The following is a 26,709-nucleotide window of genomic DNA, read 5'->3' as shown; positions in this document are numbered from 1 at the left end:
GTTTTTTTTTTTACGTAGCATATATATATATATATATATATGAACCTTCCAAAACGTTACGTCATGCTGAACACGCCGCTGTGGACGGAGTAAATAAATGGGGGTAAATGCATAGGGTAAATGAAACGTTGGTCCTTTATTGACCAATCACGATACCGATTGCCAAGTAGACAACCAGGAAGTCAGGCCGCTAGCTAATCATGGGATAACTTGTTCTTGAAAGGCATCTCCAATTCCGACGCTTATTTTGTTGACAGTAACGTTAGTTTGTAAGTGAAATATACAAGATGACAGATATGTAAATAAAGGTAAGAGGACAAATTATCGACCAACTATAAAGAGCTCAGGAGAGAACAGCTAATGTTAGCTTGTTTACAGAATATAATAAAGACATGGATGTCGTTGGCTAGCTAGTTAACCCGCTGTCAATTAGTTATTAGCTCACTCACTAGCAAGTCATTCAGCCTACATTGAGTTCGCTTAAGATTTGAAAGCAATATACAATATTTTTGTTAACTACATTTTTACAATACAACGTTAGAACACATTCAGCCGGCAAGAAGCTCGCCAGTGACAAATGAATACCAACGTGTTTGCCAATGTGTTGGAAAAAATGTTAACTATTCATCTGTAATGTTGAGACATGTAGTTACCTGAACCCAAGGCGTGTCACTGTAATGTTAGCTGGTTGTCAACACGACTATTATTACTTACGTTAAACAATTCAGGTGCTGACTTATCACACAACGTATCACAGATTGTTAGCTCGCTAACGTTACTGATATAGTGTATTCGGAAGTATTTAGACCCCTTGACGGTTTCCACATATTGTTACGTTACAGCCTTATTCTAAAATGGATTAAATAAATGAGCTTCCTCTTCAATCTACACGCAATACCCAATAATGACAAAGTGAAAACAGGTTTTTCGAAATGTTTGCAAATGTATTAAAAATAAAATACCTTATTTACATAAATATTCAGACCCTTTACTATGAGACTCTAAATTAAGCTCAGGTGCATCCTGCTTCCATTGATCATCCTTGAGATGTTTCTTCAACTGGATTGGAGTCCACCTGTGGTAAATATCAATTTATTTAGACATAATTTGGAAAGGCACACACCTGTCTATATAAGGTCCCACAGTTGACAGTGCATGTCAGAGCAAAAACCAAGCCATGAGGTTGAAGGAGTTGTCCATAGAGCTCCGAGACAGGATTGTGTTGAGGCACAGATCTGGGGAAGGCTACCAAAACATTTCTGTAGCATTGATGGTCCCCGAGAACACAGTGGCCTCCATCATTCTTAAATGGAAGAAGTTTGGAACCAACAAGACTCTTCCTAGAGCTGGTCGTCCGGCCAAACTGAGCAATCGGGGGAGAAGGGCCTTGGTTAGAGTGGTGACCAAGAACCCAATGGTCACTCTGACAGAACTCCAGAGTTCTTCTGTGGCGATGGGAGAATCTTCCAGATGGACAACCATCTCTGCAGCACTCCACCAATCAGGCCTTTATGGTAGAGTGGCCAAACCGGAGCCACTCCTCAGTAAAAGGCACATGATAGCCTGGTTGGAGTTTGCCAAAAGGCATCTAAAGGGCTCGAACCATGAGAAACAAGATTCTCGGGTCTGATGAAACCAAGATTGAACTATTTTGCCCGAATGCCAAGTGTCACGTCTGGAGGAAACCTGGAAACATCCCCACGGTGAAGCATAGTGGTGGCAACATCATGCTGTGGGGGTGTTTTTCAGTGGCAGGGACTGGGAGACTAGTCAGGAGCAAGGAAAGATGAACAGAGCAAAGTACAGAGAGATCCTTGATGAAAACCTGCTCCAGAGCACTCAAGCCCTCAGACTGGGGTGAAGGGTCACCTTCCAACAGGACAATGACCCTAAGCACACAGCCAAGACAATGCAGGAGTGGCTTCGAGACAAGTCTATGAATGTCCTTGAATGGCCCAGCCAGAGGCCGGACTTGAACCCAATTTGAACATCTCTGGAGAGCCCTGTAAATAGCTGTGGAGCAACGCTCCCCATCCAAGCTGACAGAGCTTGAGAGGATCCGCAGAGAAGAATGGGAGAAACTCCCCAAATACAGGGTTGCCAAGCTTGTAGTGTCACACCCAAGAAGAATTGAGGCTTTAATTTCTGCCAAAGGTGCTTCAACAAAGTACTAAGTCAAGGGAATACCTATGTAAATGGGATATTTCGTGTATGTACAGTGCCTTGCGAAAGTATTCGGCCCCCTTGAACTTTGTGACCTTTTGCCACATTTCAGGCTTAAGACATAAAGATATAAAACTGTATTTTTTTTGTGAAGAATCAACAACAAGTGGGACACAATCATGAAGTGGAACGACATTTATTGGATATTTCAAACTTTTTTAACAAATCAAAAACTGAAAAATTGGGCGTGCAAAATTATTCAGCCCCTTTACTTTCAGTGCAGCAAACTCTCTCCAGAAGTTCAGTGAGGATCTCTGAATGATCCAATGTTGACCTAAATGACTAATGATGATAAAGTCTCTGTATAAATGCACCTGCACTGTGATAGTCAGTCTCCGTTAAAAGCGCAGAGAGCATCATGAAGAACAAGGAACACACCAGGCAGGTCCGAGATACTGTTGTGAAGAAGTTTAAAGCCGGATTTGGATACAAAAAGATTTCCCAAGCTTTAAACATCCCAAGGAGCACTGTGCAAGCGATAATATTGAAATGGAAGGAGTATCCGACCACTGCAAATCTACCAAGACCTGGCCGTCCCTCTAAACTTTCAGCTCATACAAGGAGAAGACTGATCAGAGATGCAGCCAAGAGGCCCATGATCACTCTGGATGAACTGCAGAGATCTACAGCTGAGGTGGGAGACTCTGTCCATAGGACAACAATCAGTCGTATATTGCACAAATCTGGCCTTTATGGAAGAGTGGCAAGAAGAAAGCCATTTCTTAAAGATATCCATAAAAAGTGTTGTTTAAAGTTTGCCACAAGCCACCTGGGAGACACACCAAACATGTGGAAGAAGGTGCTCTGGTCAGATGAAACCAAAATTGAACTTTTTGGCAACAATGCAAAACGTTATGTTTGGCGTAAAAGCAACACACCATCCCCACTGTCAAACATGGTGGTGGCAGCATCATGGTTTGGGCCTGCTTTTCTTCAGCAGGGACAGGGAAGATGGTTAAAATTGATGGGAAGATGGATGGAGCCAAATACAGGACCATTCTGGAAGAGAACCTGATGAAGTCTGCAAAAGCCCTGAGACTGGGACGGAGATTTGTCTTCCAACAAGACAATGATCCAAAACATAAAGCAAAATCTACAATGGAATGGTTCAAAAATAAACATATCCAGGTGTTAGAATGGCCAAGTCAAAGTCCAGACCTGAATCCAATCGAGAATCTGTGGAAAGAACTGAAAACTGCAGTTCACAAATGCTCTCCATCCAACCTCACTAAGCTCGAGCTGTTTTGCAAGGAGGAATGGGAAAAAATTTCAGTCTCTCGATGTGCAAAACTGATAGACATACCCCAAGCGACTTACAGCTGTAATCGCAACAAAAGGTGGTGCTACAAAGTATAAACTTAAGGGGGCTGAATAATTTTGCACGCCCAATTTTTCAGTTTTTGATTTGTTAAAAAAGTTTGAAATATCCAATAAATGTTGTTCCACTTCATGATTGTGTCCCACTTGTTGTTGATTCTTCACAAAAAAATACAGTTTTATATCTTTGTTTGAAGCCTGAAATGTGGCAAAAGGTCGCAAAGTTCAAGGGGGCTGAATACTTTCGCAAGGCAGTGTGTGTGTGTATATATATATATATTTGCAAAAATGTCAACCTGTTTTTGGTTTGTCATTGGGTATTGTGTTTAGAATGATGGGGGGGGGGATATTGAATCCAGTTTAGAATAAAGCTGTAACGTAACAATGTTGAAAAAGTCAAGGGGTCTGAATACTTTCCGAATGCACTGTAGACTAGCCAGCTATAAAATCTTTCAGTGTATATTAAACAGTTGGATACTAGCTACATGTGAGGGCAGATGGAGCTCTACTGTGTGTGTAACTGCATTTTCAGTTTCTCCTGAAATGAAAGTGCTGTATCACAATTATTTTCCAGAAGATACTGACCCTACCTTTACGATTGTTTAAACTGAGCTGTACTGGGGTCGGAACACAATCATGATTATATTAAAACACTGTGGAGCTAGTTGGAGAAATGGCTCAGAAAACATACCTCAATGCAGGGATGGGTGATGTCAAGTTTTAGCTTTATCCACATTGATGCATCGAGAAGGTAGAAATACTGCTTTCCCGGAAAACTGCCCTTTTCATCCTCATGCTAGCTAGCATATGTTAGTAATAATACATATCCCATCCCTACATTGAGATTTATATTCCGACCCATATCTCGCACTGGCTCCCCATTGTCTTAATTTAACCATGATTGCGTTTCGAGCTCAGTGTAAACAAGCCTAAGGGTTGGTATCTTCTAGCAACAACATTCTAGTCTATCTATTTGAAAGAAACCCATGTCTGAAATTCCTACTGTCATCACAAGCTAGTCACGTGCTCTCAGTCTAACTCACTGAGGGGAATTATTAACATGTGATGCAGTTTAACATTCGTTTGTAGCTACTTCCTGGAGAGAGGACTTAGTATAAGCTACTACTATGTTCTGTGCAGCCAATATCTCTCAGCTTACATCTGAGCTTTGTCCCTGATGGTAATCAAGGTTTCTTCTTAGCTGAATACTCAATGGTGTGTCCACTCTCAGGTTGATATGGCAATAAGAAAACGACCTCCTGACTCCAGACAGTTGGACAAGCCCAGTAGTCATGAACCCCAGTTCTCCCTGTGAGGGCCAGATCCCTGAGGGTGACCCTCCAGATGATTGGTTTCACCTTTCCACCATGTCTCTGGGAACTCAGGGCTCTGATGGGAGCCGGGATGACCCAGAAGAACCTGAGGAGAGAGGCAGACTCAAGTCCAAGTTGGTGTCGGCATGGAACAATGTCAAATATGGTATGTGTGCCTAAAACCGTTTTGACCTAACAGTGACCAGTCACTTATTGCTTGTCATTTTATAGTTTGTTTTCCTTTGCCCATCCAGGCTGGTCGTTCAAGTCAAAGGCCCGCTTCAGCAAGACCTCTCCTCTGACCATGCTTGGACAGTCTTATCTGCTCAGTCATGGAGGTGAGAGATGTTCTGTTGGTTGCGTAACTCCATCCTTTTAAAAAGACCCACACCGAATGGTAAACTGGTATGTAACTGGATTTGAGAAAATTCTATATTCAAGGCCAGTGTCTGTCCTTTGTTTTGTCAGTGGAGAGGGAGTGCTTTCGCCAGGCCTTTGCCACTCTGCTGTGGCTGACGTACAGGCGGGGCTTCCCACAGCTGGATGGTTCCTCTCTGACCACAGACAGTGGGTGGGGCTGCATGCTGCGCAGTGGACAGATGCTGCTGGCACAGGGGCTGCTGCTACACCTGCTGCCACCAGGTAAAAGACAAAACACACTTGTGCACGTGGGAGACACACACATATATACATACATACAGGTACATGTTTCCAGCAGCATCTCAAAGTATCTCCTGGTTAACACACTACTACAGTTTATCACTACTTAGCCTTGTCCCTTGTCTCTCTATTGTTGCTAGGCTGGACCTGGCTCTCTGCCAACCATGTGTCTAAAGATGACATGGAGGTACAGGAGTCTCGCTCCTTGGGTCCAGAGGTGACTAAGAAGGGAAGGAGGAAGAGCATAGTGTCCTTCCTGGAGAGCCGGACTGAGGTCACTCATAGACGGGTGGTGTCCTGGTTTGGGGACCATCCCATCGCCCCGTTCGGGCTGCACCAGCTGGTGGAACAGGGCACAAGCGCAGGGAAGAAGGCAGGAGACTGGTATGGCCCCTCCATCGTAGCACACATTCTTCGGTGAGAACTTAGAAGCTAAACCTGCCCCCTCCCAGCCATCTGCATTCCATACAATACATCTTCCCTTAGTGATGTGGGGTGTCTGTTTGTTTTAGTAAGGCTGTTGACGCAGCATCAGCAGAGGTGTCCAATCTGACAGTGTATGTAGCACAGGACTGCACTGGTGAGTGTTCCCTTGTTATTTAATTCTCACTATTTGGCAGGGTGCCCATCAGACTATAGTAATAGGTGGTATCATTATGTGGTCCCTGTGTAGTGTACATAGATGATGTGGTGAGGCTGTGTGAGAGACCTCTATCTGAGGGCTCCACAGGACCCAGTCCAGCCTGGAAGTCTGTCATCATCCTGGTCCCTGTGCGCCTGGGAGGAGAAGTCCTCAACACCACCTACATCAAATGTGTCAAAGTATGTGTCAAGTCAGAGTAACATGCTAGAGACATGCACACAGACACTGACAACCACAGAACACAGTGAGAGATTGGTAAACCATTCTTGTTTTTATTTCCATAGAATCTCCTGAGGTTAGAATGCTGCATTGGAATCATTGGTGGCAAACCCAAGCATTCTCTGTTCTTCGTTGGGTACCAAGGTAGGTGTATGGTCTTCCTGTTGTCATTCTGTAATTTTACCTTCCTTGTACCCTCACTCTGACCATGCTCATGTCTCCTGTGCTAGACGAACAGCTGCTGTACTTGGACCCCCACTACAGCCAGTGGACAGTAGATATCACACAGGATAACTTCCCCTTAGAGGTAATGGAATGCGCTCTCTTTCTATTTTGGCTGTCTGTGTTGTTTGCAAACCCTATACATTATTCTATATCCACGACACTAGCCCAGGTCTTAGACCAAGATTGTATCTCGGTCTAGCAGTGTAACACTAAGCCACTTATTTACTGACCTGTCTGTGCCTGTTGGCCACGCTTTCGTGATACAATCAAGATAAAATCTCTGTCTAGAAACTGGGCTACCCTGAAGCCACCATCTCTTGCCTTAATGGGGCCTTCTTCTCCTCTTCACTCCCCCTGCAGTCGTTTCACTGTAAGTGTCCCAGGAAGATCTCCTTCAGTCGCATGGATCCCAGCTGCACTATAGGCTTCTATGCCAAGAGCCAGAAGGAATTTGAGTTACTGTGTTCAACTGTTAGCACGGTATGTGGGGGGCACACACACAGGCACGATTGCTGCTACTATTTATCTACGCTATACTGTATATTATTTTTGTTTATATATTTCCAAACATAAAAATTCCAAACATAAAAATGGTTATTTTGTTACTACTTTATTACTTATTGTGTATTCTTTTTATAAATGGGTATTGCACTGTTGAGGAAAGCTTGCAAGTATGCATTTCACTGTACCGTTTACACCTGGTATCCTGTGCATGTGACCAACTTGATTTTACTTGTGGTGTCCATGTCTGGCTATGAATTTGAACCATGGACAAGATGCTGTTTACTCTTGATCAAATATGCATATATGAAGAGTATGCTATATAACTGGTGCAGAACATGTTTTAGTTGCAAGGAGCCAAGTACATTATTGCTTTTACAGTATGTCTGTAATACAGTTAATGGTTAAATTGAGATGAGAGGAAAAATAAGAGCTCTTCTAGAGATGGTTCTCTCATTCATCTCTCTTCCCCAGGCTCTCTCATCATCAACAGAAAAGTACCCCATCTTCACCATTGCAGAGGGTCAGGGACAGGAGGATGAGAGTGATGCACCCCCAAACTCTATCACCCACATCCTGACCAAGGACAAGGCGAGGCTGCGAAGGACCAATAACAGCAACAGCATGGATGAGTTTGTGTTATTGTGAATTAACGTAGCAGGTATAAAAGTTCTAAGCTAGGTTGAATTAGCTGTATCCCTGAAAACCGGAACATCCGGTTGTTGGCAACTCTGCTAAGGGTGCTGTGAACAGACTGACTGAATGTGGCCAGCAGGGAACATAATTCACATACCAACTCATACACACAGTTACTGAACTGAGCTTTATCAGTGGCAGCTACTGACGGGGCACATGCTCCAGCATTCGCCTTTATCCCCAACCTCTACAGGCAATAACCAGGCTGGGTGAGGTGTTGCTGAATAGAACAGGCCAATGACACTATTCTTGTGTATTTATTAGTTTGGGCTAATTATTTGATTCAAGGGGATGTGTTTTTATGAATGTAACTATTTTAAATGAAGGTTTTTGTATAATTGTTTTTAATTGTAAGGTTTTGATATCAGTATGGTTTTGAGGTTCTTACGTTAAATAACCTGCCTTCAACTTCATTGTTTATTATTTTACATGAAGTCATGGGTGACTCTATGCCTGGCTGAAAGACACTAACTGACCCTATTTCATCATTGTGTAGATAGGCTGCTCATCCCATAGTCCTCCACTACAACATTTTGTTGAACTACTTTGTATTGAGTCTAATGCTGGACAATCTGGGCTCTGAGCTGCTGTTTGACATCATGTGACAGGATGTCTGCTCTGTGAATAGATTAGGAAATTGGATTCCTTAGACCTTGTGACGTGCACATGGAACTGGTGAAGGAATCAATTTGTCTTCTTAGAGATGTGTTGGTTTTCTGTGGTTGAGTGGGGAGAGTATAAAATAATTTCAATGAAGAGGCACATTCTGAGCAATATGGGGTTGCATTTGCCCTGTTTTCGGAATTAATATTTTTTACATGGAAAATTAGTGGCACAATGCACTCAATAAAAGCTCAGTAAAAAAAATCACTCGAACTTCATCAGACTGATTTTAGTTTAGGCCATACAAATTTGAATTACATGTTTAACGGATACCCTGCAGTGCTTCTACATTGTTTGTTATTTGGGGTTTTAGGCAGGGTTTCTGTATAGCACTTTGTGACCTGATGTAAAAAGGGCTTGATAAATACATTTGTTTTGATACCCCTCTTCAGTTTTCTCCCCACCCCAAAAAATCTGAACATTTTACTGAAAAATGTAATGATTATAGCTAAAATAATGTCCTCAAGCTTCTAGTAGAGGGCTATGCCACTTCCTCTCAGATTATGGCTGAACTATGCCTCTTTTAGCTTAATCTCTTGGTTAGGTCTCTAGGAGTTGAATTAAGGTCGTTATAATATTTTAACAAGATCCACATTTAAAAATACATTTGGAAAGAGACCTAACAATGTTAGTATTTCTGGTTTATTGGAAAAATGCATCAAAAGCAGAAATTCTGAACAGTGTAGTATCTAAAAGGGAAAGTGCTGCACATTAGTCTGTAGGTATGGACCTCATGTCATGGCCATACTGCTGGAAATACAAGTGAGAGTGGTACTGTAGCTCAGGCAGCACTAGTCGCACACAGAGCCCCTCTTCCTGCAGAGTCAGGTTCCCTCGTACCTTGTATCCCAGGATGGTGACTGTGTCGGTCTGCCAGGGCCTGACCAGGTCCTCCAGCTCACCAGGGGGCACTCCTCCTCTGGCCACACACTTCTGTCTGAGCCTCTGTGTGGAGGCCCTCAGTAGGGTCACCTCCCTTTTCAGTCTCCCCAGGCCATACTGCTCAGCTTTCTCCCAGAAAACCTGCAGAAATAAGTTGTAGAGTAGCACATCCAGACTGTTCCAGGCCCAGAGCCTGGCCTTGGTGTCCTCCTCTATCGGGGTGATGTCCGAGGGGGCGCGGACATTCAGGTGCACATAGGCCAGCTCCTCAGGCTCCAGCTGCAGCAGAGCCCCCAGGAGAACCAGAGACTCATCAAAGTGCTCAGCGATCATTACCAGCTGGAAGGCCTCCTCCAGCTGAGTCAGCTCCATGGGCCAGGATGCGTTCCACTCTTGGCTGCTGAGGCCCAGGTCAAAGCTCATAGGGTTTCTGGCTAGGCCATTCCCAGGTTCTGTAGGGTCCCAGTAGGACTCTGGGGCCTCCAGGAAGACTGAGAGGGCTGACTTCCTGTTAGCTGTGTCAGCTGCCTTTTTGGCTAGAGTGAAGGCAGGTACAGTGGAAGTGTAGTAGCTGAAAACGGACTCAAAGGTCTGTAGAGGATCACGCAGCAGGGTGATGTAGATAGTGTTCTTGGGCATCACCTGTTTCAGCTGTCCCAGGTCCAGCCGCATGTGGCTGCAGAGCATGTCGAACTGAGAGGAACCAGGTGGCAGCTCATCTACAAAGTCTGCTCGGAACCTGGAGCCATAAGAAAGGTTAAACATGTTAAAGCAGTGAAGGTTATCTGCAGTTAATATCCACCAAGTGGAGGGGCTCCAAATGTACCAGAGACCTGACAGTGTATTTGATCATCTGAACATTGCAATAGAACATATCTACTCATCAGATGAATAGAGGTAACCGTATCTTACAGGAGATAGTAGTCGTGCCCATACCTATCTGGGTAGCTGAACTGGTATGCGTAATAGGGGAAGGCGAATGTGAGGTTCTCCTTCTCCCCAAGGCGGAACATCAGATTCTGGACAGTGCTGCTTCCAGTCTTGTGTGTTTTGAGGAAAGCTACAGGTGGAGGGCTCCTCCTTGTCCTCCTAAAGGTGTACCCATTGTGATCTCTTTGATGCTGCAGATTGGGTGTCTGAACCTCCTTCTTGCTGTTAGGGGCAGTGTGGGATGGGACGGGGGTGTTTGGAGGAGCATTGTCGGAAAGTGCTCCCTTCTCCTCCACATTATGGCCCTTGTGCCCACCATAGTGGCTTTCGACATAGGAAAGAGAGAGGATTTCAACAGACATCTAGGTAAATAAAGTCTCAACAGAACTTATGTAGCTTAGCTGTATGCCATGACAAAGAACTCCTTATTAATCAGTTCTGTATTTGAAAGGTTTTTTAAATCTGTAATGCATTTACGCAAATATATGTAGTGTTTCTCTGGTACATTTTCACAATAACCATTGAGTTAAATCTATTAGTTTTACCACCACCTACAGCTACAGACAGTGCATAATGGTGTGGGGAGAAAGAGAGAGACAGACTGTCCCTTACCTTGGATGCTGCAATGACTGAGTAGCCAGGAGCATGAGTAACAAGGTGACACACAAAGCCATCAGGAGACCCATCACACGGTGTCTCCAAAGTTGGGTGGACAACCAGCGGAGGGTCATCTCCTTTCTGTGGCCCACCTGAAACACTTTCCTCTGGAACCTTCTTCCCTCCTAGCATGGAAAATATGCTCTGGGACTTTGAAGGTGAGACTGGGTTCCGGAGCTTAAAGAAACTGAGAGACCTGACCTCACCCTCTAAGCTGGCTCAGTGAGACGTCACGCAGCCAGCCAGCAACTCTCCAGCCAAGAAGCCATGATTGAGTTTTTGACTAGCATAAGATTTGAGAATGTCTATACTCAAGCTTTGCTGCTTTTGTGTAAGGTGCAACTGTAATATGACAAGGCTAATGTCCTTATTCACATGTTAAGAGCAGTAATCACTGTTTTTGTATATCAGGGATGCCAAATACTAAAAGCTCAATTGGATAAGAGACAAGGACATTAAGGAAAATAAATACATACAATAAATTAGATACAATTAAAATAAATAAGAACACAAAATTCCCCAACACAAAGAATAGTAAAACCACCTATGCCTAAATCAAGGTGTGCAACAATGAAAATGTATTTTAAGAATAGCCTACACATCTACAAACAAGTTAATGACACCCTTGTTTTTATGGTATTACACTATTGTCTGATATGAATGTGTGTGATATGACTGTGGCAAACACATTGACAGTGCTTTTCATTGAAAGGGACGGGTCTGATATTGGAGGGGGCGTTGCTTTCCTCATCGACCCTTAATGTGCATTATCATTCAATTGGTTAAAATGCTACATGTCAAGATACTATTCGCTCATAATAAAACCGGTGATAAACGGGTAACCCTTACTCTCCAGTGAGGAGGCCATGTTCATTACAAAAACGTTGCAGATAGAAATGCCATGACTTAGAAATGCCTGATTTATTTTGTATTTTTAATCCCAGGGCCCGTCCCCGCAGGAGGCTTTTTGGTAGACATCATTGTAAATGCGAATATGTTCTTAACTGACTTGCCTAGTTAAAGGTTAAATCAAATCAAATAATGTAAAAAGTTTTGTCCTGATGAACGCGGTTCCAGTGGTGCGCGACTTCAGGATTTTTGGAGTCGACTCCGACTCCTGTGATCGGAGTCGAAATGAGTCGCCACTTATTCGACTCTTGCTCAACTCCAAAAACACGCTGAAACGGATGCACACACATGTACGCACCACCTCATTATTGTAGTCCTACTAGGAAGATTATATTTGCGTTTCAGAGGACTGGCAAGAGCATGATCCCTACCAGTTGAATATTAAATGACTATTTTGTTTGATTATAGAAGGTGATGTGTAAGAAGTTACATCTATAATATTTCAGTGATATTTCTGCCGTGTGCAGCCTCCACGGATCCCATCCCATGATACTGCGCACGCGATGCTGTTAAGCCTATTCTTTGACATGTTATAGCCCTATTCGGACGGGTATTACTAGAGACGTTGGTTTTGTAATTATTATCCAAGTATGTGCGTTGACAAAAATATAGGTCTCCCCATAATATTTATATTGATGAATTGTGATCATAACCATTATTTTTGCGATACATTCATGACGTCCTTTCTAATAACAATGCCCCACATCCTGCTGATTTCAGCTGCTGAACCGTATATACCCGTTTGATTGTGTATATGGGTGAGAACGTGAATTTTCCATATACATAAAGTTCAGCGGGGATCCAGCTTTGCGAACTATTGCCTAGGACAGGGCTCTCTGACCCTAATCTAGCGCATCTGATTCAATAATTAGCTGCTTGATAAACGGAATCAAGTTAGGCTACAACTGGATCTGGAGCAAAACCCTACAGGAACTCTCCATGAACAGGGTTGGGGAGCCCTGACCTAGGTCATCAAAAGCCAGCCAGAGTTTCATTAAATAAACTATAGGCAATCATTTTTATTGCGCATTTAGGCCTAATTTAACTGATGCATTTGGCGATGTTCAACTTCAATTCACTGGCACTATGAGGATCAGTTTAGCCATACTCACTCACGGCCTAATATATACTTTAATATACTTTTGGTAATTTACGAGGCACAGCTAGATACAGATTACCAAGATACAGCCTATGCGCATGGTTCTAACAGTCTTTCTGCCTGCCCATATCTTCTCTCTCCCTCGCCTGCTCCTCTTTCTCTTCGCTATGAAAAATGCTAGTGTTTGTTTGGTCTTCGGTCTTGCGTGTAGAATAACTCAGCCTACTCATTGATAGCCCTGACCTTCGTGAATTTGCGCGAGACATTACAAGGCAAGCAATTGTGAAATACAGCATTGCAATAGCCTACATATTTTGATTTGCACAGTTCTGCCTGCTAGCGGACATGCCTGGCTGTGCCCCTCCCATCTCCCCCCGCTCTTTCTTTGCGGTGAAAGATGCGAGTTTGTGTTCTTCGGGAAATAGTTTCCTCCATTGCAAAGATACTGAATTTTAGGAGTCGAAGCTTGACACCAAGGAAAGGGAGTCGACAGGCAAGGAGTTGAGGAATCGATTATTTTGGAGTAGATTATCCACCACTACCCATTTCATTTCAATAACCTGTATCATCATATTTTGTTTTACTGTAAAGCGGACTGGTACATATGCCAATCTACAAAACAGCACCTTTGGCTGTGGTTATTAAACGAGTCAATATTGCTAGTGTTGATAACGGTCAATGTTTTTTTTGACATTGCACATTTTATTCAGATAGAAAAATGCATGTAAACAGAGCTCAATCGCTATTATTATTATTATTGTCAATGACTACTATCAACAATGATGCCTCATGATCTTATTTTACTACATGTAATAATGCTGTTCTATAATAATTTGTACACCCATCCCCCACGTCGACATACTTCGAAAGGACCTTACTCGCGAAGGGTGATTTCAATGTAAGTCAGATTCAGGTGTTTTATTGTCAATACTTCGTCGATGTTATCCTTGTTCAGATTAATGATACGTAATTTCACTTTTGTTTATCGTTGGGTTGGGAAGGAACGGTAGTCAGGACCGACATTACTCGTCTGTCTCTGCAGACAGTGGCGACAGACTGAAATTAGTACATGTTTTTGGTAAATGTATCTAGTTAACTCAAGCGGGGGTACCGGATGCGGGTTGGATCAATCAACTGAAATATATATTTTTTACTCTTGCGGCATCTCTCAAATCAGCAAAACTACGTCATTCACACCATACATTTTCTGCTAGCATGTTCGGCTAGCAGAGACCATACCATTAGCTAACGTTAGCCAACTGTCTGGCAGTGTTCCAGTTTATTCGCATTTATTATGTAGAAAACAATGTTTGAAATGTAGCCCATCACATGGGTGAATGGATCCTGACCTCAAACAAATATAGCGTGCTATTATGTTGTAAACGGAGCGAACGGAGGTTGTTTTGCTGCTAGATAGCTTTCTAGTCAAGTTATGCACCACATTAGGTGCTGTAGATCTCTGCGAGTTTTTAAAGTGTTATGACCGATAAGGAGTTAACATTATTTTTGGTGAGGGAAATGTTTGGGGTGATCAAACTTGAAGTGTGTGTCGCATCTGGATGCAGAGGGCTGGGGCGAGCGGGGGAATGGCGTCCTAGATTTATCAGGAGACATATACTTGGATTACGGAGGACGAATGGAAGGAAAAATAGAGGAAGGTGAGTTTGAATTGGTCAAAGTGGAGGAAAAGGGAGATGGTTTGTTGAAGAATGGTAGAAAGTGTGATCTGTACACTGGATCGAAGACAGGATAAATGAAAGTGAATGAGGGCGAAGTATCAGAGGTGTGGTGAAGTTCTCAGAGCCCGAGGATTACACGCAGGGTTAGGATAAAGGTTAGTCTGACCGTAGGAGTGAAATTACGGAAAAAGTGGACCCTTGCCTTTTGGCGGATCCATTTTTGGTTTCAGGGTGGGTGAAAATTGAGTTGGGTGAAGGAAACCCGAAGTGGTCTTGTGATTGTTTGTGTTTCTGTGTTGGGCCAGATGAAGCAGGCGTTTCGCGTCAAATGTCGGGTCAGGATATGTGAATTGTTTTGCTCTCAAGCATAGGGCGCCATTAAAAGGAGTGATTACCGGGGTAGCGGTAAATGTGAAAGTGGACAATCTGAAGCCAAGGGGAAGATTCCCGGTGTTTGCGATGCTCTTCGTTTGGTGTGACGCAGACCGTGAGGCTTAATTGGAGAAACAGAGGAGTCGTTGTGTTCTTTTGATGTTGAGTCTTTGCCCCGCAAAGTGGTGTTATATTAGTTATCCCTGTACGAGCTTTTGTACCGAATAAATTACGATGTTAACGTTACAGGTGTGTCATGCTAATGGTCATGTGGCAGCAGTGTAGGATGGAGGTTCCTATGTGTGCAGAAGGACATGAAAGGTGTATAGCGTTGGTGAATTTTGGTTGAGAGAATGACAAGCGTGCAAAACTGTCAAGACAAAGGGTGGCTCCTTTGAAGAATCCCAAATATAAAATATATTCTGATTTGTTTAACACTTTTTTTGGGTTATTACATGATTCCATATGTGTTAATTCATAGTTTTGATGTCTTCACTATTATTCTACCATGTAGAAAATAGTTTTTAAAAATAAAGGAAAACCCTTGATTGAGTAGGTGTGTCTAGAGTCGCACATTATGGGGAATATTCAGAGGTGGATACTTTCCTTGGGAATTAACAGGAATATATGGGAATTAATGGCAATATGCAAATTAACATTAATACCATTTAAATATAGATGTTTTCTGCATTGGATATATTTACCATATCATATGGAGACAAACATGAACATTTTACCTTAAAAGAAGACATAATTGCAAATTATTCAAGCCTTCCAATATAAATAATAATAAAATATCCCCAATGATCCATCTCATCCCAAAAAACGTTTTCAACATACATCTTTAAAATTAAACTAAAGCTTTGGTTGTCTTCCTCTCAGGCTTCCATGTCTTCTCCCTGGACCTCCTCAATGTCCACCTCTTGATCATCAGACTCTGAGGCCTCATCTTCACTGTCACTTTCCAACCTGGTTGAGGATGGCTCATTGTCAGGCTCAAAAAGCCTCAAATTTGCCTGGATGTCCACCAATTTTTTAACCCATATATTGGTCAGCCTGTTGCGTGCTTTGTTGTGTGTGTTTCCAAACAAGGACCAGTTGCGCTCTGAGGCGGCGGCTGTTGGCGGGATTTGGAGGATAATGGAGGCAACAGGTGAAAGAGCCTCAGATCCACAAAGTCCCTTCCACCAGGTGGCTGATGAGATATGTTGGCATGACTGTCATATTGCATCTCCATCCCAAAGCCCTTGCTTGGAAGTGTACTTCGCCAGACTGCCAAGAACCTTGCCATCATCCAGGCCAAGGTGGCGAGACACGGTAGTGATGACACCATAGACCTTGTTGATCTCTGCACGAGACAGGATGCTCTTGGCAGCGTACATGTACGCTGCGGCGTGTATGGGCTTCAGGCAGAAGTCTTCATGCTTTTTGATGTATTTCAGAACTGCAGTTTCCTCTGCTTGGAGCAACAGTGAAGTGGGCAGGGCAGTATGGACATCAGACAGGATGCCATTGTCTCCCTCAAATCTCCTATATGTTTCAGGCTGCTTACCACTCTCCCAAAATATATCATCCAGGAGGATCCTCTTGATGGGGCTGTCCATATCGGCAGACTATGATATGGCCATTTCTTGGAGAGACTCCTTCCCCTCCAGGACTGTCCAACATTTCATTTACATTTAAGTCATTTAGCAGACGCTCTTATCCAGAGCGACTTACAAATCGTTTTCTTATCAAACAGGTTGTGTATATGTTGTCTTCTTTCCTTTGTTCTGTCTCTTCTAATCTTTATCTATCCCTTTTCCACCCAGTACTGAAGTGACTGAATTAAATGAGACTGTGTGTGTAGCAGTATGTGTCGTAACCCCCAGTCTCCACTCTTAATCATTAATGGGCATGTGATCCTCCAGAGTTCCCCCCACCCCCTCCACTGTGTCCATGCATGTCTTTCCCATGTCCTAGAATGCAGTGTGCACTTCCACAGCCTTCGTCATCTCCCTCGCTTTCAGAGGAGGACTCTCCGAACTGTTTGGGTTTCTCGTAGACGCAGCAACACTTGGAGGACCTCCTTCCCATATGCTCGTTGTCCACTGTGTCGCTGGACCACTCCACCTTCTTGTCAGTCTTTCTCTTCCTCAGCTTAATGGTCAGGCTACGTCCCTCCTGCTGGGGCGGTGGCGGTGTTTCTACTTGAATGGTCTCCGTTATCGTCTCGTTAGAAGTACCTGGCGCCTCCGCCATCCTGATGATGTTAGTTTGGCGGTATTGAGGTCGCGCCAACCGTCAACAAATGTCAACGTTGTTTTGGGAACAACAACCACCCTGTTTCTGGAACACGAAACAGACTCGTTGTCGTTGGATGTTCGGCAAGAAGCTGTATCAGAATTACAAAAAAAAAAAAAAAGAAAAAAGAATTGGCTATATGGAGGAAGTCATTCCTAGACGGACCACTTCCGGCGGTGACAACACCACTCCAATGGGTGTTGCTGGGCAGCTTCAATGTGGTGCTCTTATTCTTCTCACTTTTCTTGGTGAGATAGATTGCTGCTATAACTTGATGACCCTTCACATACCTAACCATTTCCGTGGCTCTCTTGTGGAGTGTATCGATTGTTTTCAGTGCCATGATGTCCTTGAGGTGCAGATTCAATGCATGAGCAGCACAGCCAATGGGTGTGATGTGAGGGTAGGACTCCTCCACTTTAGACCAAGCAGCCTTCATGTTTGCAGCATTGTCTGTCGCCAATGCAAATACCTTCTGTGGTACAAGGTCATTGATGACGACTCATCTGCAATGTAGAGACTGGTGTATCTGTTGTCTCTTGTGTCTGTGCTATTGTAGAATACTGGTTGAGGGGTGGAGATGATGTAGTTAACTATTCCTTGGCCATGAACATTCAACCACCCATCGGAGATTATTGCAATACAGTCTGCTTTTTCTATGCTTTGATTGATCTTGATTTGAACTCTGTTGAACTCTGCATCCAGCAAATTAGTAGATAAAGCATGTCTGGTTGGAGGGGTGTATGCTGGGCGAAGAACGTTCAGAAATCTCTTCCAATACACATTGCCTGTGAGCATCGGAAATGAACCAGTTGGCCAGATGCACTTGGCCAGATGATTCTGCATCTGTGTTGCAGTCTTCACATATGATTTGGCACGGTATTTGCAAATGTACACAACTTTTCCTTCTACGTTATCTGCAGTGAAATGTCTCCACACATCAGATGGTGCCCGTGGCATTTTCCTGTAAAGATTAGAAAAAAATAGTAAAAAAACTAATACTATTCTTTACAATGTAAAGATAAATAGTTAAGCAGTTAGATTAAATAACTCCTTTTGTAAGATACATGTTTTAAAATGAAACATGTATGGAAACAGGTGAATTAACAGCTCAAGCGAGCTAAATCCCACATGGTAGCAAAAACTAACTAGCAGAAATTGTTAACAAGTTAGAAATAATTTAAACACACTTTTCTGTAGGCTACAATTTCCTAGTTAACAAAAAATATTCACCCCACCCAATATTGTAATCAAAACTTACCAGAAAGCATGTAGTCCTTAGATCAGACAGTGTAGTAGTGTGGGCTGAATAGCATCTCATTACTGTGCAAGATCTTGAGAATCAGCTGTACATGTGATGGAAGAATGCACTGTGCATGCAGAGGGTTGCAATTCCATTGAATTGGGGATAGGTTATCCAAAATATGCCACAAGACCTAGAATTGCCATGTATCCCACAAAAAAAGGTTCACTGTTTTAAGCTAACTTCTTTGATGAATTTAAGCAAAATTCCCCAAATTCCAGGGCTTTAACTTCCCAGGAAAAAATTCAGGAAATTTACGGGAAAGTTTCCAACCCTTTGCAACCCTAGGTACAGCCAACTAATGCAATATTGTCAAAACGATACAAAATATCGTCAACAGTATCCCGATATGTAATGGTATCAATCCCCCCCATCACTAGTACACATTACATTTTACTCCCCACTGCTGGGTTGGTTTGTTGTAAATGGTGGTCAGTATCTCATCTGTCATTTGTCCTCTGCAGAGTGGAGCTTGGTGCTGTCACATTCTCAGACTTACTTGAGAAATGTCCACCCCGGACCCCCCCATGGGAGGGACGCCTCGGCCGGGCCCGTCTCCAGGCCCTTCTCCAGGAGCCATGAGGGGCCCCAGCCCTTCCCCAGGCTCTGCTCATAACATGATGGGACCCAGCCCAGGTCCCCCAGCCTCTGGACACTCCCACCCACAACAGGGGCCCTCAGGATATCCTCAGGAGAATATGCATCAGATGCACAAAGTAAGACAGAAAATGGGCATATCCATAACTGTAATGTATGTAAAATGTCTGCTATGGTCTGTGGTACCATTTTATGATACTTTTTTTGCATTAATCTATTCATCCTTTACTGTACATAAGAAATGTATGTGCTGTCTAAGTAGGACATGCTTATGTCAATGTATTACTGTGTGTTGTCTTCTCCCAGCCTATGGAAGGCATGCATGAGAAGGGCATGTCTGATGACCCTCGCTATGGACCAATGAAGAGCATGGGCATGAGACCAGGTGGAGGCCACATTGGAATGGGACACCCTCCTAGCCCCATGGATCAACATTCACAAGGTACCATACCATGGGGTACTGATTAGGTTGGATATTGGAAACATCGACTCTGTTATTGAAGGAGCTTTACACAAAAGGCTAATGATCTAAATATGGTGCTTATGATTTTAGACTTAAGCACAATTGTTTTTAAAGCTGATTACCCAAAAAGAGAATGCTAACTCGTGTAGACCTGTGTGCACTTGTACTGTGAACTCAACCAGCTAGTTTCTCCTCTTTCACTTCTGTCGTTTTGTTGGGTAGCGTGAGCAGCAGACGCTCAGTGGAGGGGCATGAGGCTTCCCCTTTCAGACAATGCTGGTGGCAGCTGGCTGTTACAAAACTACTCAGTCACCAAGGAGAGAGGGACAGAGGGGCTGTTGAAATACTGTAACACAGGAGAGGGTGTTTTTCTGTTGACTCTTCTATCCTGTATTGACTGGTGACAAATCAAATTGTATTCGTCACATGCGCCGAATACAACAAGTGTAGACCTTGCAGTGAAATGCTTACTTACAAGCGCTTAACCAACATGGCAGTTAAGACAATACCTTTATATAAAATAAAAGAAAGAGATAAGATTAACAAATAAATAAAAATAGCGGGGCTATATACAATGGGTACCAGTACAGAGTCAATGTGTGGGGGTATTGAGGTAATATGTACAGAGAGCGAGACTCAGCTGTAATGTGTGCATGTGACGAATGCCTCTAACCCTATTACAGGGGCTGAGGCACTGGCTTACTGGTTCTCCTGAGGTGCTGACTTGTTGCACCCTCGACAACTACTGTGATTATTATTATTTGACCATGCTGGTCATTTATGAACATTTGAACATCTTGGCCATGTTCTGTTATAATCTTCACCCGGCACAGCCAGAAGCCTCACAGCCTCTAGGTTTCGTCCTAGGTTTTGGCCTTTCTAGGGAGTTTTTCCTAGCCACCGTGCTTCTACACCTGCATTGCTTACTGTTTGGGGTTTTAGGCTGGGTTTCTGTACAGCACTTTAATATATCAGCTGATGTAAGAAGGGCTATATAAAAACATTTTATTTGATGTCTGTTAGACTGATTTGTAAAGTGTTTGTATCGACAGTCCAGCTCATAATCATAATACCAGTCTGGATTTGATTAACATTTCTTCTGGTCTGTTAGCATCCATTTCGCCACCATTTCATGCCCTACCATTCCCAGGGAAGATGACTTTTCTCACCTGTGCTGTTGTCTCTCCTCCCCAGGCTACCCCTCTCCACTGGGGAGTTCTGAGCACTCTCCCAACCCTGTGCCAGCCAACAGCCCTCCCCCCAGCCCCATGATGCCCTCTGGCCCAGGTGTCCCCATGGAGGGCGGTGACCCCCAGGCCATGGGCCAGCAGAGCCTCGGTGGTGTCCTGAGTGGTGATTCTGTGCCAGGCGGGGTTGAGCCTGGTGGACCCACCCCCTTCAACCAAAACCAGCTGCACCAGCTCAGGGCCCAGATCATGGCCTACAAGATGCTGGCTCGCAGCCAGCCCCTACCAGACCACCTGCAGATGGCTGTGCAGGGCAAGAGGCCCATGCCAGGGATGCAGCAGCAGCCAGGGATGCCCAACATGCCCCCTTCCACTGGGCCTGGAGCGGGGCCTGGACAGCCACCAGCAAACTACAACAGATCACTTGGTGAGTGGGGTGGGCACATGCAAGTTTATGCTACACAGCCTGTTAATGAGGTTCGCAACCCTATGAATGACACACAAATGCACATAATTACAGTCAATCGCACACAAATGCTGTCCATCTCAAACAAAGAAAATAAATCATTTGAATGCTTTAACAACGACCCTTGGTGGTGAAACTACAAACATATGCTCTCGGTTCAGGCACCATTTTCTACGTTAACTAGACTTCAGTAGGCATGAATGCCCAGGTAGTGTCTGATCATATCTAATGTCATCTTGCAGGAATGGTAGGCCCAAATATGCCTCCTCCAGGACCCTCAGGTGTTCCTCCTGGTATGCAGGGCCAGCCCACCAATGGCCCCCCTAAACAATGGCCCCAAGGTGAGCCTCAGCTTGACCCCTGGGCAGTGATTTACCTGTGTGTGAGAAGGCACTAGTCTGTAGTGTTTTTAGTCCATGTTCTTCTCTTTCCTGTGCTGATAATTTCACCAGACCTATCACAAGGTTAGTAAGTAAGAATTTGTTCTTAACTGACTTGCCTAGTTAAATAAAAAACGAAACAAGGAATACACGCATATTTAACAGATAATAATTGCACCAAAACACTGTGGAATCAGTGGTAGAACTAATAACTCTTTCAATGCCATGTATTCTAGGGCCCATGGTGAATGCTGCTGCTCCATCCAGTGCCCCCCAGAAGCTGATTTCCCCTCAGCCCACTGGCAGACCCTCCCCTGCTCCCCCCTCCCCCCAGCCCCCACCCATGGTGCTGCACCAGAAACAGAACCGCATCACGCCCATCCAGAAGCCCCATGGCCTGGACCCAGTAGAGATCCTCCAGGAGAGAGAGTACAGGCTGCAGGCTCGAGTGCTGAGGCACGTAGCGAGTAAAAATCATCTGTCCTCCGTTCCAACACGCACTACCGAGTTTCAAACTGCCTCTGGAAGCAACGTTAGCACAAGAACTGTTCGTCGGGAGCTTCATGAAATGGGTTTCCATGGCCGAGCAGCCGCACACAAGCCTAAGATCACCATGCGCAATGCCAAGCGTCGGCTGGAGTGGTGTAAAGCTCGCCGCCATTGGACTCTGGAGCAGTGGAAACGCGTTCTCTGGAGTGATGAATCACACTTCACCATCTGGCAGTCCGACGGACGAATCTGGCTTTGGCGGATGCCAGGAGAAAGCTACCTGACTGAATGCATAGTTCCATCTGTAAAGTTTGGCGGAGGAGGAATAATGGTCTGGGGATGTTTTTCATGGTTCGGGTTAGGCCCCTTAGTTCCAGTGAAGGGAAATCTTAACGCTACAGCATACAATGACATTCTAGACGATTCTGTGCTTCCAACTTTGTGGCAACAGTTTGGGGAAGGCCCTTTCCTGTTTCAGCATGACAATGGCCCCATGCACAAAGCGAGGTCCATACAGAAATGGTTTACCGAGATCGGTGTGGAAGAACTTGACTGGCCTGCACAGAGCCCTGACCTCAATCCCATCGAACACCTTTGGGATGAATTGGAACGCAGACTGCGAGCCAGGCCTAATCGCCCAACATCAGTGCCTGACCTCACTAATGCTCTTATGGCTGAATGGAAGCAAGTCCCCGCAGCAATGTTCCAACATCTAGTGGAAAGCCTTCCCAGAAGAGTTGAGGCTGTTATAGCAGCAAAGGGGGGACCAACTCCATATTAATGCCCATGATTTTTGGAATTATATGTTCAAAGAGCAGGTGTCCACATACTTTTGGTCATGTAGTCTACACAATTGGCTGGGGGGTTAGATCAGCTCAAATGTTGCAGATTGTGGCTTCTATCAGTGTAAATATCTGCATTATTTCCAATCCCACATTTTTTGGCTATATATATATATATATATATATAGTAGCAGTCAAAAGTTTAGACACCTACTTGTTCGAGTTAAAAAAAAAAAAGGTACTATTTTCTACATTGTAGAATAATAGTATAGACTTAAACTATGAAATAACACATGGAATCATGTAGTAACCAAAAAAGTGTTAAACAAATCAAAATATATTTGAGATTCTTCAAAGTACATGACAGCTTTTCACACTCTTTGCATTCTCTCAACCAGCTTCATGAGGTAGTCACCTGAAATGCATTTCAATTAACAAGTGTGCCTTGATAAAGTTAATGCGCTTGAGCCAATCAGATGTGTTGTGACAAGGTTGGGTGGTATACAGAAGATAGCCCTATTTGGTAAGAACAGCTCAAATAAGCAAAGAGAAATGATAGACCATATTTACTTTAAGACATGGTCATTCATTACAGTTACCAGCCTCAAAAATCGGCAATTAACTGCACCTCAGATTTTTATTTTTATTTCAACTTTATTTAACCAGGTAGGCTAGTTGAGAACAAGTTCTCATTTGCAACTGCGACCTGGCCAAGATAAAGCATAGCAGTGTGAACAGACAACAGAGTTGCACATGGAGTAAACAATAAGCAAGTCAATAACAATAGTAGAAAAAAAAGAATCTATATACATTGTGTGCAAAAGGCATGAGGGTAGGCAATAAATAGGCCATAGGAGTGAATAATTACAATTTAGCAGATTAACACGAGTGATAAATGATCAGATGAACATGTGCAGGTAGAAATACTGGTGTGCAAAAGAGCAGAAAAGTAAATCAAATAAACAATATGGGGATGAGGTGGGTAAATTGGGTGGGCTATATACCGATGGACTATGTACAGTTGCAGTGATCGGTTAGCTGCTCAGATAGCAGATGTTTAAAGTTGGTGAGGGAGATAAGTCTCCAACTTCAGCGATTTTTGCAATTCGTTCCAGTCACAGGCAGCAGAGAACTGGAAGGAAAGGCGGCCAAATTAGGTTTTAGCTTTAGGGATGATCAGTGAGATACACCTGCTGGAGCGCGTGCTACGGGTGGGTGTTGCCATCGTGACCAGTGAACTGAGATAAGGTGGAGCTTTACCTAGCATGGACTTGTAGATGACCTGGAGCCAGTGGGTCTGGCGACGAACATGTAGTGAGGGCCAGCTGACTAGAGCATACAGGTCGCAGTGGTGGGTGGTATAAGGTGCTTTAGTAACAAAACGGATGGCACTGTGATAAACTGCATCTAGTTTGCTGAGTAGAGTATTGGAAGCTATTTTGTAGATGAGGATCAGTAGGATAGGCAGTTTTACTAGGGTAAGTTTTGCGGCATGAGTGAAGGAGGCTTTGTTGCGAAATAGAAAGCCGACTCTAGATTTGATTTTGGATTAGAGATGTTTAATATGAGTCTGAACGGAGAGTTTGCAGTCTAGCCAGACACCTAGGGTACTTGTAGATGTCCACATATTCTAGGTCGGAAAAATCCAGGGTGGTGATGCTAGTCGGGCGTGTGGGTGCAGGCAGCGAACGTTTGAAAAGCAGGCATTTGGTTTTAATAGTGTTTAAGAGCAGTTGGAGGCCACGGAAGGAGTGTTGTATGGCATTGAAGCTTGTTTGGAGGTTAGATAGCACAGTGTCCATATAAATGATTGCACCCCATATAAATGCTTCACAGAGTTCAAGTAACAGACATCTCAACACTGCTGCACAGAAACCACTACCAATAAGCCAAGAAACACAAGCAATGGATATTAGACTTTGGAAATCTGTCCTTTGGTCTGATGAGTCCAAATTTGAGATTTGTGGTTCCAACCGCCGTGTCTTCGGGAGATGCAGAGTAGGTGAACGGATGATAGTGTGGTTCTCACTGTGAAGCATGGAGGAGGTGGTGTGATGTTGTGGGGATGCTTTGCTGGTGACACTGATTTATTTAGAATTCAATGCACACTTAACCAGCATGGCTACGACCGCATTCTTCAGCGATACGCCATTCCATCTGGTTTGTGCTTAGTGGGACTATCATTTGTTTTTCAACAGGACAATGAACAAACACACCTTCAGGCTGTGTAAGGTCTATTTGACCAAGAAGGAGAGTGATGGGAGTGCTGCATCAGATGACCTGGCCTCCACAATCACCCGACTTCAAACCAATTGAGATGGTTTGGGATGAGTTGGACTGCAGAGTGAAGATAAGCAGCCAACAAGTGTTCAGCATATGTGGGAACTTCTTAGACTGTTAGAAAAGCATTCCAGGTGACTACCTCATGAAGCTGGTTGAGAGAATGCCAAGAGTGTGTAAAGCTGTCATCAAGGCAAAGGGTGGCTACTTTGAAAAATATTACATATTTAGATTTGTTTAACACTTTTGGTTACTGCATGATTTCATAGTTTTGATGTCTTCACTATTATTCTACAATGAATAGTACAAATAAAGAAAAACCCTTGAATGAGTAGGCGTGTCAACTTTTGACAGGTTTTATGTATATAAACATTTGTTATATATTGTCCATTTATTATTTTCCCATAACCCTACCACCCCTCCCCTAATTGGATTAAACTAATGGACAACACTTAGGCTTCTACTTACAGCTTATACATACTATATCCTCTACATTTTACGGACACAGTACATTATACTTTATCTTGTTTTTTATTATTTTTCCTCTCAACCCCTCCCATCCATCTCTGAACACCATCCAGTTTTAATGTCTATTTGCCATATATTTTTCAACTGTACTGTGATGTTTCACAAAAGTTCAGAACCTTTCTAGTCTCATAGTTTCAACAGATTGTAAATTAAATATAAACATTTTTGCTTAAGAGTATTATTGATTGATTGATTAACTGATTTTTCAAATTACCCAGCAGTGGTACTTGCAGAGTGAGATCCAGGTAAATGTCACAGGTTTTCTATGGAGCCAGATAGCTGCCAAAAGGTTTAACGTACGAATCGTTAGGATCGTAAAAAAATCCATACATAAAATGTTAGGATCGTTAGAAAAGCCATGCGTGAAATGCAAACGTGAAATTTAATCTGTGAACATAGAAACACCATGTTACGATTACGGACTAACATTTTGGGCTTGAACAAATCTTGTTGAAATTCTGACATACAATAATACCTTTCAGAGTTTTGGCAGTTTCATCGCACCGTCAAAAAAAAAACGTACACCAAACGGCCTGTGAGGAGTGCGACACGAACAAGTTTAACACAGTGAAAAAAATCAAATCAATTGAAGCCGGAGAAACCGGAAAGAGTTATCCTGCACGTTTTCAAGTGAAAAGTCTCCATTCTCTATTACTACTCAGTTGAGTTTACTTCACATTTAGGTAGCTAATGTAATGGATTTGTTTGCCAGCGCGTGTATTATGCCTACAACAGTGAAGTTTCAGTTAGCTAGGTGAATCAATACAGCATGGGCATATTTCTGGGTGTTGTGGACATCCCCATGCATGCACCTTATCAACGTATGACTAATTAGTACTGCACCATCCCATTCTCTGTCTGCAATCATAACCAGTAGTATATACCAGGAATAATGAAACATAGATGTTTAGTGAATCTATGAATTATGTATGACCACTGGAGCCTTTGCCACTCAATATTATT

General features: G+C 43.5%; 4 protein-coding genes across 9 annotated transcripts; 2 read left to right on the top strand and 2 right to left on the bottom strand.

Annotated features, from left to right (window-relative positions):
- Nucleotides 1-171: 171 nt before the first annotated feature.
- LOC135555460 (cysteine protease atg4da-like) lies at nt 172-8,839 on the top strand. Of its 2 annotated transcripts, none has more exons than XM_064987906.1 (11): nt 172-308; nt 4,772-5,019; nt 5,108-5,191; nt 5,322-5,495; nt 5,654-5,897; nt 6,026-6,093; nt 6,187-6,335; nt 6,441-6,519; nt 6,606-6,682; nt 6,961-7,080; nt 7,576-8,839. In XM_064987906.1, exons 2-11 carry the CDS (start codon nt 4,833-4,835, stop codon nt 7,747-7,749), a joined length of 1,356 nt encoding a protein of 451 aa, XP_064843978.1. In that variant the 5' UTR covers nt 172-308; nt 4,772-4,832; the 3' UTR covers nt 7,750-8,839. The 2 variants fall into 2 exon arrangements, with proteins under 2 accessions (XP_064843978.1, XP_064843977.1); XM_064987905.1 differs by having other exon boundaries at nt 5,654-5,930.
- A 268-nt stretch (nt 8,840-9,107) lies between these two features.
- On the bottom strand, nt 9,108-11,008 carry LOC135555231 (galactose-3-O-sulfotransferase 2-like). The gene is made up of 4 exons (XM_064987550.1): nt 10,885-11,008; nt 10,750-10,768; nt 10,279-10,634; nt 9,108-10,081 (listed from the first exon to the last, which is right to left on the bottom strand). The coding sequence occupies exons 1-4, from the start codon at nt 11,001-11,003 to the stop codon at nt 9,172-9,174; spliced, it is 1,404 nt and encodes a 467-aa protein (XP_064843622.1). The 5' UTR covers nt 11,004-11,008; the 3' UTR covers nt 9,108-9,171.
- Nucleotides 11,009-13,121: 2,113 nt separating this feature from the next.
- On the top strand, nt 13,122-25,924 carry LOC135555458 (transcription activator BRG1-like). 5 transcript variants are annotated; one of them, XM_064987903.1, is made up of 7 exons: nt 13,842-14,595; nt 15,871-16,729; nt 19,039-19,290; nt 19,478-19,613; nt 20,829-21,248; nt 21,530-21,628; nt 21,904-25,924. In XM_064987903.1, the coding sequence occupies exons 3-7, from the start codon at nt 19,081-19,083 to the stop codon at nt 22,935-22,937; spliced, it is 1,899 nt and encodes a 632-aa protein (XP_064843975.1). In that variant the 5' UTR covers nt 13,842-14,595; nt 15,871-16,729; nt 19,039-19,080; the 3' UTR covers nt 22,938-25,924. The 5 variants fall into 5 exon arrangements, with proteins under 5 accessions (XP_064843973.1, XP_064843975.1, XP_064843971.1 ...); XM_064987901.1 differs by lacking the exons at nt 13,842-14,595; nt 15,871-16,729 and adding an exon at nt 13,122-13,835; XM_064987899.1 differs by lacking the exon at nt 15,871-16,729.
- Nucleotides 16,876-17,229, bottom strand: LOC135555459 (E3 ubiquitin-protein ligase PPP1R11-like). Its single transcript, XM_064987904.1, has one exon. It carries the CDS (start codon nt 17,227-17,229, stop codon nt 16,876-16,878), a length of 354 nt encoding a protein of 117 aa, XP_064843976.1.
- Nucleotides 25,925-26,709: the final 785 nt, after the last annotated feature.

Source organism: Oncorhynchus masou, chromosome 15, assembly GCF_036934945.1.
Source record: "Oncorhynchus masou masou isolate Uvic2021 chromosome 15, UVic_Omas_1.1, whole genome shotgun sequence".
Classification (NCBI taxonomy): Eukaryota; Metazoa; Chordata; class Actinopteri; order Salmoniformes; family Salmonidae; genus Oncorhynchus; species Oncorhynchus masou.
The sequence above is the reverse complement of the archived record's forward strand: the minus strand, read 5'-3'. Positions and strand labels throughout refer to the sequence as shown.